This window comes from Mizuhopecten yessoensis, unplaced genomic scaffold (genome assembly GCF_002113885.1).
Source record: "Mizuhopecten yessoensis strain PY_sf001 unplaced genomic scaffold, ASM211388v2 scaffold2087, whole genome shotgun sequence".
NCBI classification, from domain to species: domain Eukaryota; kingdom Metazoa; phylum Mollusca; class Bivalvia; order Pectinida; family Pectinidae; genus Mizuhopecten; species Mizuhopecten yessoensis.
In genome coordinates, this window is record NW_018404371.1 from 749,490 (window position 1) to 761,970 (window position 12,481).

Sequence of the window (12,481 nt, forward strand, 5' to 3'; positions counted from 1 at the left end):
GCCGCCATTTTGAAAAACTATTTCAAACTTAAAGTCAAGTTCTGCTGGGCCGATTGAACTGAAAGTTGGTAGGAATGATCGACTCATGGTCCTGACAAAGTGTTGTTATTTTTCAGGTCAATCAGAAATCCAATATGGCCACCACTACCGCCATTTTGAAAAACTATTTCAAACTTAAAGTCAAGTTCTGCTGGGCCGATTGAACTGAAAGTTTGTAGGAATGATCGACTCATGGTCCTGACAAAGTGTTGTTATTTTTGGGTCGTTCAGAAATCCAATATGGCCACCACGGCCGCCATTTTGTAAATACCGATTTCAAACTTAAAAAGAAAATTCTAATAGGCTGATCTCACTGAAAATTGGTCTAGGAATGATCAGCTCATGGTCCTGACAAAGTTAAGTTAACATTATACTTAACCATTTTTTACTCAAATTGGTACATATCTCAACAACAAAAATAAATACTGTAGGACTCAGGTGACCATTAAGGCCCATGGGCCTCTTGTATTGAATTAAAACTATGAATTCTGAGCTACCACCTTCTGAATAACTGCATGGATTTTTCATTTTCGTAAAATACATATTAAACTTGTATTATTTTTTCTGTACTACACAATTATCACACTACTGTACCAGTACTGCCAAGGCATATCAACAGAATGTGGATAATTTTGATAAACATTATGGAAATGGAATATGAGTTTGATAAAAAAAAATACTGAAAAAATGGTTGAAAATAATTGAGATTGTCATGTATTTTACATATATGATGATATAGTGATTTAAAAATGTTTATTTAAAATGCTACTGCTGCATGTTCACAGTTATATATTTTACCAGATTTATTGCTTTAATTTGTGATGTGCCTCTTTTCAAGTCAAATGCACCTCACTATTTCATTATCACATGGCATTCATCTCCCCCTCCCCCCTCAAAAAAAGAGAAACCATTCTGGTTACCTCTTCAGCAAATTTGTTATTGTTTTCCTTTAAATTGTACTGTGGGTAGTTGACTACACTGTCAGGTACTCACTCTTTTATATAAATGATAGCCAACCATTGGGCAATATTATAATGACCGTCGGATACAGTACCCGATGACCTACATTTCTATTTTTATTTATTTTTTATTTTAACAAATGACCTGTAATATTATTAGGACAAAGTTAATGATTATAGAATTAATTTTAAATAGGTTATATTTATACCAAGTCAGTATTCGCAGAAGTACATGTACACCTGGTATTATAAACAAATTAAATTTGTAACAGAAATCATTGAAATTTCTTCAGACCCTGAACAATATTAATGTTCCTTATTATTCTGAATATTGTAGATTAACAAATTAAGATCATCGTATATAGAATGCTTATGTTTATATGCTGATGTTTCATTCCTTGTGTGCATTGAGTTGTTCTTTATATGTCTCCAGACATGTACACCTGAGGAAACCAGGTAATATCCTGTGTGTGTTATTGACACATTGTTAGCTGTTGGCTGCCTTTAATTTCTGTGTCAATGGTATGATAACATTTACTAAATCCAAGTTTTTGTTTGGTTGGTTTTATTTTGAATTTTGTTGCTGAGTTTCTTTCGTTTTTATTCACTTTCAGACCCCCCCAGCCTCCCAAACACGTGTCAGTTATAAACACTGCCTCCCCTCCTAACCCCGCCCATCGTGGGCGTAACCAAACAGAAGAAGAACCCTGCTACGCGGTCAGTAACACCATGTACAACATTGCCGCAGCCATTGATCCCACATATAAGCGGCGACAGCATCAAATACACGAGGAAACGGATGTGAAGATACCCATACAGCTAGCGAGTTCACTCCCTACCAGTGGAGGTATTTCACCATACACTCTTCTGCATCACTAACATACAGGGAAACTGTAGTAAAAGGGAACACTGTCTTAGTCACTAATCAAACACCTGTCCGTTAGTTAATGTCCTATATAAAGTACAGTCAGTCTCATTAGGGCCCCACAATCAAAGCATAAAGAATAAAGAAGGAGGATATTTTTTTTAATCCGAGATGACATATTTAGGCTTTGTCTGTTGTCAAATTCCATTGCTTTGAAACAGTAAAATATCTGGAATTTAAATAAAGAAAACATTATATATGAATTTTATTATTTTGTTCCTGAAAATATTTGTTTTAAACATGTCAAAAAGTATTCAAATAATAATAAATAATACACCAGTTTGTTGTTTAATTGCTATCCCGATAAAAATTTCTTTGATTTTTTTTTTTTTGCTTAATTTCATTTCATAAATCAAATTATGACAGTAGTCCTACACATGTGGTGCTAGCTATATACCCGGCAGTCAGTCTCCTAGTTATGTCCAATGTCACTGTTTCTACTACAGAGATTCGAAGTGTAGTCATTAGATACCTTTAGAATCAAAGATTAAGTGAACTGTGATGGCACCATGGATGAATTTAACTTATACGCAAAAAATCATATCAAAAGTGCAGGCTTTGACATGTGTCTTCATTTATAACTGAAAGTCTATTGAAATGTGTCTTTATTAACTGAATAAGTCTATTGAAAGGTGTTTTACCATGTTTTACCTAATAAATACCATGGGCACTTATATAGCAATTCAGGAAAAGTAGAAAGAATGCAGAACCTCTCCAAAGAATTGTCATAGTAGACATATCTTTATGTAAGTTAGTAAATTATGGTGAAGGGTTTGGATGCTAACGGACCAGTAATAAGGATATGGGCACTTATTATGTTGAATACTGTATAAAGATTTTTTTACAAATTTGTTTTTTTGGAGTTCTTATTAAAAATGAGATATAGGCATTAATAAGGTAGCATACCTCCTTAATTAATGAAACACATTTGAATAAAATCTGAGTATAATATAGGTAGATAGCATAGTTCCCATTCAAATATCCCTAGGACTATAACATGTCTATAGTAAGTCTTGAATGTCTATAGAATTTATGACTTAGAAGTTAGATAATCCTCCTGTACTTAAACTCAATAGATAAATAAAACAAAAGATAACTTCTGAACAAGATAACTCTGAATCATCTTTGGCTTGAGTGTTTAATATTTTATCATGTCAAAAGTTAAGCATTGAATTTGTCCTGATTTTTAAAAATAATCCAAAGATTCATCGTGTAGTTTTATGTTGAAACTATACATTTAATATGAATTAAGCCCAAAAGATCAAAACATTTCCTTTCTTAATTTCACCAGTTTTCCCTCACAATATATGCAAGCAATGTTAATGATGGTTTACATTATCAAAATATTTTCGTTCTATGAAATTTTATTATTTTCATTGTTTATCGTATACAGAATGAAATATGTATTTTCCTTCTTCAAATCACTTATGCCCATATAAACAATGAAGCAATATTTGCAACAGCACTTTTTTGCTGACACTATTTGGTGTTGTGTTTTTATTGATGTCACCAACTTACATCAACATGCTGTGGGGATGCACTTGCTGCTAAAAAGTACTGCTTCAATTTGCTTTGCTTTATGTTGAAGCTGTACTGGCTTGATATTACTGGTATTCAGTAGATTTGTGGTTGATCAGTTTGTCTGGCTGCTTAATTAGTTTGTTGTTTAACTGTTCCCACCATTGAATTTTCTTCAGAATTGGATAGGCAATGTGTGTATTACACACATGGTGCCAGTTTAGGATCGGTACTCGGCAGGGCCCTTCCTGACTTTAGCTTGTCAGTGTTCTAGTTGTTTCTTCGGTATTTTATTATACAAAATCAAGAACTGTTCTTGTTTGCTAAGATATACATGTGGCAAAGGAATAGGTCCAATTTTCTCTGTGTGTTATGCACTGATGTGAGTCATGGCAAGTGTAAACTATCAGAACGATGATAACAATATGAGGTACTGAACATTCTCAGTATATAGCTAGCTGATTTTCTTTTGGAAGTTTAGACAGGAGTATATAAACTAGCTAAGTACAATGTATTAAATGATTTGTTGGTACAAATATATTAGTATTGTCTACTGTTTGCACAAGATAGTTTCATTGGGAAAACAAGGAAAAAAACTGCTGATAAAATCAGTGTAGGAGCTAGTGGTTTTGTATTTTTAAAAAAGAAGAAGAAAATAAACTTTTAATGGTTTCGTAGAATGTCCAAACTGTTTGTGTACATGATTATTGCAGAGCTTTGATTGGCTGAGTATTTTTGTGACTGAATACAAATTGCTTAGTTAAAAAGTTGATGTAAACCAGTGTTTCATTGCTTTTGATTTGCTGGCTGGATGCTTCAAAAATTGATTTGATGATCACACTTGAACACGCATAAGGCAAAATAATCTGCAACCAGACAGTGGATTGGTTGAAAACATGTCAACAAGCTTTTGATAGGCTAACAGTTGTTGGACAGAAAATATTTTGCATTGTAACAGGAGAGTTGATTATTTGTAGACATGTAAACAAACTTTTGATAGGATAACTAACAGTGATTTCACAGAAAATGCTTTGCTTTGTAACAAGACATTGGATTGGGTAACTGCTTTGTAACAAGGCAGTGGATTGGGTGACTGCTTTGTAACAAGGCAGTGGATTGGGTGACTGATTTGTAACAAGGCAGTGGATTGGGTGACTGATTTGTAACAAGGCAGTGGATTGGGTGACTGATTTGTAACAAGGCAGTGGATTGGGTGACGATACATAGAGCTTTTGATTGACTAACTGTTGTGTGACAATTAAAGGCTGTTGTTGTGCTAACTGTTGTGTTGTGTAACAGAGATGGATTTGGAATGGGACCTAAATGTAAGGGGCAGTCTCCGACGTCCAAAGGGCACCTGGAACCCAGGCTCCAACTATCACACCACCGGTACCGTATACATCCTCCTTTATGTTTACTCCAGTACCTAAGAATACTTGAGATGCCTTGCAAGTGATAGAAAACTACCTTTATTGTATGCATTATTACTGATATATTCGATACAAAAAGCATCATACAAGATTCATGTGATTAAGTGTCTAGTAATGTTGTTATCAATTACTAACTAGCTAGTATACGGGTATGCAAAATATCAAAAATGAGCAAAGTTTGTTTCATCAAGAAGTGCATGCTATAGTTAATTTAACAGCTTTGAAACAAATGTGCAAAAGTTATCAGACAATACCTATGATCCTGTGTTATGTTTATGGAGTACTTATGTCTGTGCTAGTAAATCATACATTGTTCAAATTTAGCATGGTAAAGTATTATTTTATTTTTTTCAAATCTTGTACACAAGTTTTATAAAATACTGTTAGGAAAGCTAAATTTAAAATGCAACTTCACAGCAAGTTATGTGTTTCAATGAGACAAATAACCTAAGTGCTGTAAGTTCAGTTTATATGTTAGGCTACCATAATCTTTATCTTAGTTGTGAGAAAGATAATATTCAGAATTTTTTCTTTTTCTTACAAGAGATCACCTCATTATATAAGCATGTATTAGGCCTGGTACCTAAAACGAGTTTTATTTCTGAAGCTGAATATCACTCAGAAAACAAATATTATTTTTATATTATATGAAATTGATATTTTCTTTATATAAATCTGATTATTTTATAGATTTATTATTATGTGTGATTTTGGTTACTAGTTTATAGCCATTTATTAGCATGTTACCTTTATATTTTCCCTTTCTTTCCTGAGAAGCTCCAGATTCAATGTTTTTAGAAATAACAACTTCAAATTTGGCATCAAAATTGATTTCTCAGATGTTATAATTACTTACATCAGAAATAATTTAGATAAAGGGCTGAAATTAAGTATTTTTGACATCTGTTAAAATACATTTAATCTGGAGTAATACAAATATAGACTGTGTCAGCATGTTAAGTTTTTAGCCTGGTGTGATGCTCCGATCTAAGTCTCTCCTTCCTGTGTACTAATATGTTTATTGTCTGGAACTTAACATTTTATTGCATGTCATAGCTGTATGTAAAAATTTTGTTAATTTATTTCATCATTTTTAGAAAAATAATCCTTCCTTTCAATAAATCAAGTTCTTTGAAATTAATATGAAAAATATTGCTGAATCAATTAACGGTCACAGATGTTTATTATAATGTGGTAATTGAAACGCAATTTCCAATACCTGCTGTCAAAAACTGACATCATAATTTACGAAGATTTCACGAAAGTCTTAGATTTATTGACACTGCAAAAGAAATATTACACAGAAATAATTGACAAAGTAACCAGTTACACAACAAAAATCATGTTCAAGATTTTTAAATATTATGATTTGAAGTCATTTTTCTTTGCATTTTTTTTTTCTGAATTATAATTAGAGTTTTTGTTTGTTTTTGTTTTCTTCTAGTTTTATAGGATATAACATGTATGATTGTTGGTAAACAAATATAGTATATATATGTCAGATCTGATACTTCCAGACTTGCAAGCTATTTTTATAATGCTTTGGACAGTTTTTTAAGACACAGCTTTTGCATATTTAAAGCATGGCATCTTGCACTCGCACATCACTCTTGTCACAGCTACTAGTGTAGTATATAGGGAATTTTTCAATTTAGAAAAGGTATGCATAACCAGTAAACTTTCCCTTGTTGTAGTGTTCTGTAGCAGATTTCTTTAGAAATACATGTATTGAAATGTTGACACAGATTGAGACAAATGAGATGTCTGTAATACCAAATTGGTAAAGTATGTTGAGCATTTGTCTCGATTCTAATTAAGAATTTGTAACAAAATATTTCATCTTTATCAACCTGGAGACATGCTTCATGAAAACACTCATAGGTATTGATTTTTGCAGTGGAAATACTACATCGATATTGTAGATATAATCTTCAATTTGGATTGTAATTAATTAAATATTTGTTGAGACAAAATTATATTGTTGATTTATGGCAGACACTTCTAAATATTTGTTCCCATATGTATTTGCAGAGGGTTCTTTACAAAGAGATGATAGCTTTACGGACGAGGGGCCGGTCCTGAATCCCTGGCAACCAGTCCAAGGTCAAAGAAGGTCAGCATCGGACCGCAACAAACGGCCAAAGAAATCTGTTGCGTCCACTTCAGCTACTGCTGCGACGACAAAGGGTCAGAAAAACAACAGCAGCTGCAAACAGCAGTAACATGTCTCGGTGAAATTGTTAGTGTCACACTGTATGGCATCATCGATACTCCAGGGGTTACGCTCACTTTCCCTCTCTGCACCCCTGGAATATATCATAGCAAAATCGAAGGCACATGACTAGCTACTTGATTGGTCTCAGGTTAAAAAAACCTTACCAATCGCTTAGGCTGATACCTGTCAATTTTACTGTAACGTGACCAACCGATTCTTTTGATGTACATCAAAGGGTCGAACTAGCTAGTCTTCCTGTCTCATCCACATCCAAGTGTACACTGAGCCTTCATTTTTGTCATGACATATTCCAGGGGTGCAAGGAGCAAAAGTGAGCATAACCCCTGGATATCAAGCAGGACTGCATTAGGACATGAATCTACAGAAGCAATATAAATGGTTAATAGAAAAAAACAAGTGGTGTTGATAGGGGTTGTTGATCCATTTTCTCATATTGGGTCAGGTTGATAATTTAACCGTGATAGGGAAATTCTTCATTGTCAAAAGGCATGGATTATAGTTCATTTATACAATGTCATGATTTGGGGTTTTTTTGTAGGGGAATTTTTCAGCAACATTTTAATGTTACATAAAGTTTGTATTGGTTTTAATTTCTTTTGTGATAATTTTTTCTGCAAACAAAGAATGAAACTCATTTGGAGACAGGAATAATAATTTCAACTGGTTAACAAAACATTTCAAAATATTTAATCTTTTGCTACTTTATTTTTGTCAAACATTTTCAGGTATACCAATATTATGATTATATATATAAAAAAAAGGTTTTTATTAAAAATGCATGTAGTTTTTTTTGCATTTTTGAATTAGTACATAACTGCAAATACATTTGCAGTGTGCTGTGTTATATAATTGGGGTAATGGCAAAATTAAATGTTGGATTTGTGATGAACGCAAATAAGGACCTTTTAAGGGGTGGGGTGATTAGTATACTGGTCAGTATTTCACAATATTTGAAGTTGATTGAAATTAATGCTTAGAATGAACACAATTCCCCTGTATGTTCTAGTGGTTTCAGTTGAACTTTGACATACAGCAATTTCAGAGGTCAAAACTTCCCTGAATTTTTGAGAGTCAAAACATATTTCAAATAGACCTGTTCTTTAACTCATTTATCCCTGAAGACATATTTGAACTCATCCAATTCAAAGGTTGGAATTGTTCATTATGAAATTTCAGGGGTGAATGACTTAAGCCCCATGGAGTCAAAGCTTGTCTTCGGGGGAGGGGGTAAAAATATACTATCAAGGATCTACTGAAAGTTCTGTGTTTCTGATAAAAGCTTCATGTAACATTCCATCCATCCATTAAGTTGTTTAACCCTTTCACTCCTATGTAAATTTAGTAGACTGGACCACACATTGATCTGGATGAGTCCATTATGGTCTACAGTGGGTGAAAGGGTTAAAGAAAGCACTGTTAGCATACATATTTTGCAGTATTCTAGTTTAGGGTTTTTCACACTTTAAATATTGTGCTACATTATGATTAATGTGCTAGGTGATGTTTTTGTATGTAGTTTTCTGTAACATACATGTTTATTGACAGTACACAAAATCAACGATAGGCTTATTTATATAATCCGTTAAAATTTGATATTTGATGTGCTAAAATTTGAGTCCACTAAAATAAGTGCTTTTACAGTAAACAGTAAGAAAGAACTTGAATCTGAGTGATAACAAGATTTCATGAATGCATGGGTTAGAATCCATGGAATTCCATGTATGAATAAAGGCTTGCAGGAAGAAAGTGAATTATTATAGATTATGGATAAAAGTTAAAGTATAGTGTTAAGTATTTGTATAGTGCTGTAAGTGTATTGTTCAAGGCCTACTGTTTATCCATGTTAAAAACCATGACATGCATACATGTATACAAACATTTTCTGAAACTTTGTATTATGTTGTTATATTTATTAGTTGTATAAAGGTTTATGCAGGTAACACGGCCTCATATTACCTGTTTGAAATTTCTTAGTCTCCAGAACTCCAGACAGGTGATTTAACTCAATATTGAGATCGTATAACCTGCATAAAACCTTTACATATATACAAGGAAATGTGTTGCACTGAGTAACCTAATTAAAGAGATTCCTTGGTCAGCACTTATTTATAATATGAATGTTTTTGAATTTGCAAATAATTTCTTATGATCTATAGATGTGAAATAATTATGCAAAAATAAGGGTAATTTTTACAGATAAATTATAACAAGTAAATTTCAGGATTTTAGCTCTCAGAGGTTAAGTTTTTGTTGCTGTTTTGAGGACATTTCCTTTCATTGAATTCTTATATTATGATGTTAATATTTGACATGGAGGTTTTGGTAGGTTCAAATACTGTTTCATTGCAAAAAAAATATAGTATTCTTCAATTAAATAGAAAAGAAAATGACCTCTTCTAGATTTCACATTTTAGACCTGATCTCAATATTAGAGGTTTGGTTAAAGTTTTAAAGTGGCTTGCCATCATGAGTCATAATGTATTAATTAGCAGGCAAGCATTCAGTGGCTTAGATAATGTTGCCCCTTTGTTTGTTCAGTATTTGGATAATTTCAAATGTACATTATTTTATGGTTTGTGAAATTTCCATCTCGATCAATATGTATTTTCCCCATATGTTTTCATCATATAATAAAACAAAAAATCCCAGAGCAATATTTTGAAAGGAAACTGATAGGTTTCTATTTAATATTGACTATAAATTACCAAAATATGAAACCTTACCTGAACAATATAAAAACACACTGCACATTGCAGATATGTACAAAATGATTCCTGGCCAGGATTGAAAACCCGTAGTTTTTAGACAAGAGTACTCTGTCAATTGGAGTTATTAACATTTTTATTCACTGTTCATATGCTTATATTTACTGCCTGCAAAGGCAAATAGCAATCATAGTGATGAAGTAGTCAAACTTGTTAAATTTTCTTTTCTTTTTTTTCTTCAGTTTGACAAAGTGTCATATCACTTTGTATATTTAAATCAATTTAACCACATATGATACAAAGAACTGTTGCATACTAGCTTAAGTGTTAGTATTCTGAATACAATATATGAATGTATGAAGAATTAATGATACAAAGCCTCATACTCATCATATTTCCAAGTGCTATTCATTATAGATTTCGAAAATAAGCCCATTGTTTATGAGGCCTATTGCTTGGATTGACATCTTGTAATAATATCTTGTATTTTTGAAATCAGAACTTTATATTTTTGAAAATGATTCATTCTTAGTGCCTGTTCAGAATGTGAAGCTTTAGTGTCACAATTTCAAATATTTTGTTTAATATTTTCTATACAAGTATCTATTGGTATTTATGCAATTTATTCTTCATTCAAGCCTCAATATTAGCAATTTAGTTCAGAAGGAAGTGTTTTTTTATCTCACCAGCCATTAAGTTCCTTTGAAAGTATGCTATGGTGCAGTGTCTGTCTGTCCATTCTTTGTCTGATATCAAACTCTTTATTCAAACCACTTCTCCTAAAGATACATAAGACATAGAGAATTGATTGTTGGCCTGTATCTTCTTGCTTAGTTGATAGTCTCACCAAGTTTGTTCAAGATCCAGTATATATGAATTTGACTTTCTTTCTTGACCATATGGGTAACTAACAGTACGAGTAGTGATATATTGTACAAGTTTGCTTTCTATAATGTTTGTGTAAAGATCCCCGTACCACTGCCTAAAACTGTCACAACCCATTGAAAACTGTATGACTATAGCTTTGATCAATCATTTCTGAAAGCGAACTACCTTGAGGGGAATGTCATCAAAAAATAATAATGATGAAATGAACAATATATAATCAGGAACAGTGTTCTGAGTGTAAAATTTCAGCAGGCTAGACCAGAATTCAAACTGTGGACTTCAGATTGTTCTATCGCTCTTACTGAATGAGCTACGAGTTTCCTGGTCCAACTGTGCTACAGTTATATTCAAAACGAAATTAAGGGGAGGTAACTGTATAAGGAAGCCCATAATGTAGTGGGACAGGGATCCTTAAGGACATTTTCTTTGACCTATATTAAGGGATGCATACATGATATGCTTTCCAAAACTATTCAGTAAAAGGTGAGAGATACAGGCCCTTTGGAACACTTTGAAACTATTCAGATGAATCTATCCATAAATTTATCACAAAAATTGTCATGAGTTGTTTCCCTTTGATGGCCTTGTTCTCGGTGACTGTACTAAACACTTGAGTTGATCCGTCCAGTCAACACTTTAGCAAGTTTCCAGATATTATTCATGAAATAAACAAGTTGGTAAAAATCATTCTGATGTTAAATGCAACATACTTTTTGGTTTTAGATGGCCACTCTATCATTTTGAAAAATTCCTTCTTGTATGATATGGGACATATCAAATTTTAATTTTAGTTATTGATTGTGACTTCAGATATTTGGACTTAACCTTGGTTGTATTACTGTAGTTGTTGCCAGATTTGAATGTGGGGGGGGGGGGGGGGGGGGTCAAATTTGGGTATAAAAGTGTGATCACATGTGATACAGTTATTGTATAGAGTTTGAGTAATACAATACTGGTTAGTGGGTTGTATGTGTAACTTTTAATATGGATGTTTAACACTTCTCCTGGTTGTTTGACAATAATCTTGGTTGTACATTGTATTAACATGGACACAATCCTTGGTAGATAAATCTGGCTGTTTAGCTCTTGTTAATGTTATAATAGCTGTTTAAGGAAACTAATAAACTGTGCTTGTTTGACATCGGTAATGCTACATTGCTTGTTTCGGTAACCATAGTTGCATTCTGTCTAACTTTGATGTTTTCAAATTGGTTCAGTAATCTTGGCAACTGTGTATCATAGTTATTTGTCTCCGTTAGTGCTATTGGGCAATCTGGAACTTAATTATTAAAACATTCTTCACACATGTGTACCTTGTCTCCATTAGTGCTATTGGGCGATCTGGAACTTAATAATTAAAACATTCTTCACACATGTGTACCTTGTCTCCATTAGTGCTATAGGGCGATCTGGAACTTAATCATTTAAACATTCTTCACACATGTGTACCTTGTCTCCATTAGTGCTATTGGGCGATCTGGAACTTAATAATCAAAACATTCTTCACACATGTGTACCTTGCCTCCATTAGTGCTATAGGGCGATCTGGAACTTAATAATTAAAACATTCTTCACACATGTTTACCTTGCCTCCATTAGTGCTATTGGGCGATCTGGAACTTAATAATTAAAACATTCTTCACACATGTTTACCTTGCCTCCATTAGTGCTATTGGGCGATCTGGAACTTAATAATAAAAACATTCTTCACACATGTGTACCTTGTCTCCATTAGTGCTATTGTGCGATCTGGAACTTAATCATTTAAACATTCTTCACAC

The 12,481-nt window shown here is 33.0% G+C and overlaps 1 protein-coding gene across 3 annotated transcripts in view; it reads left to right on the forward strand.

Moving 5' to 3' along the window:
• Nucleotides 1–7,838, forward strand: part of LOC110445127 (mediator of RNA polymerase II transcription subunit 15-like) — a 33,017-nt gene extending 25,179 nt beyond the window's left edge. The window contains exons 12-14 of one of the 3 annotated variants that reach the window (XM_021489545.1): nucleotides 1,613–1,845; nucleotides 4,741–4,830; nucleotides 6,903–7,838. In XM_021489545.1, coding sequence (XP_021345220.1) covers nucleotides 1,613–1,845; nucleotides 4,741–4,830; nucleotides 6,903–7,093 — 514 coding nt within the window. In that variant the 3' untranslated portion in view covers nucleotides 7,094–7,838. Of the gene's footprint in view, nucleotides 1–1,431; nucleotides 1,455–1,612; nucleotides 1,846–4,740; nucleotides 4,831–6,902 lie in introns of all 3 variants that reach the window. The other 2 variants (XM_021489547.1, XM_021489546.1) reach the window with 2 other exon arrangements.
• The last annotated feature ends 4,643 nt before the right edge of the window (nucleotides 7,839–12,481 follow it).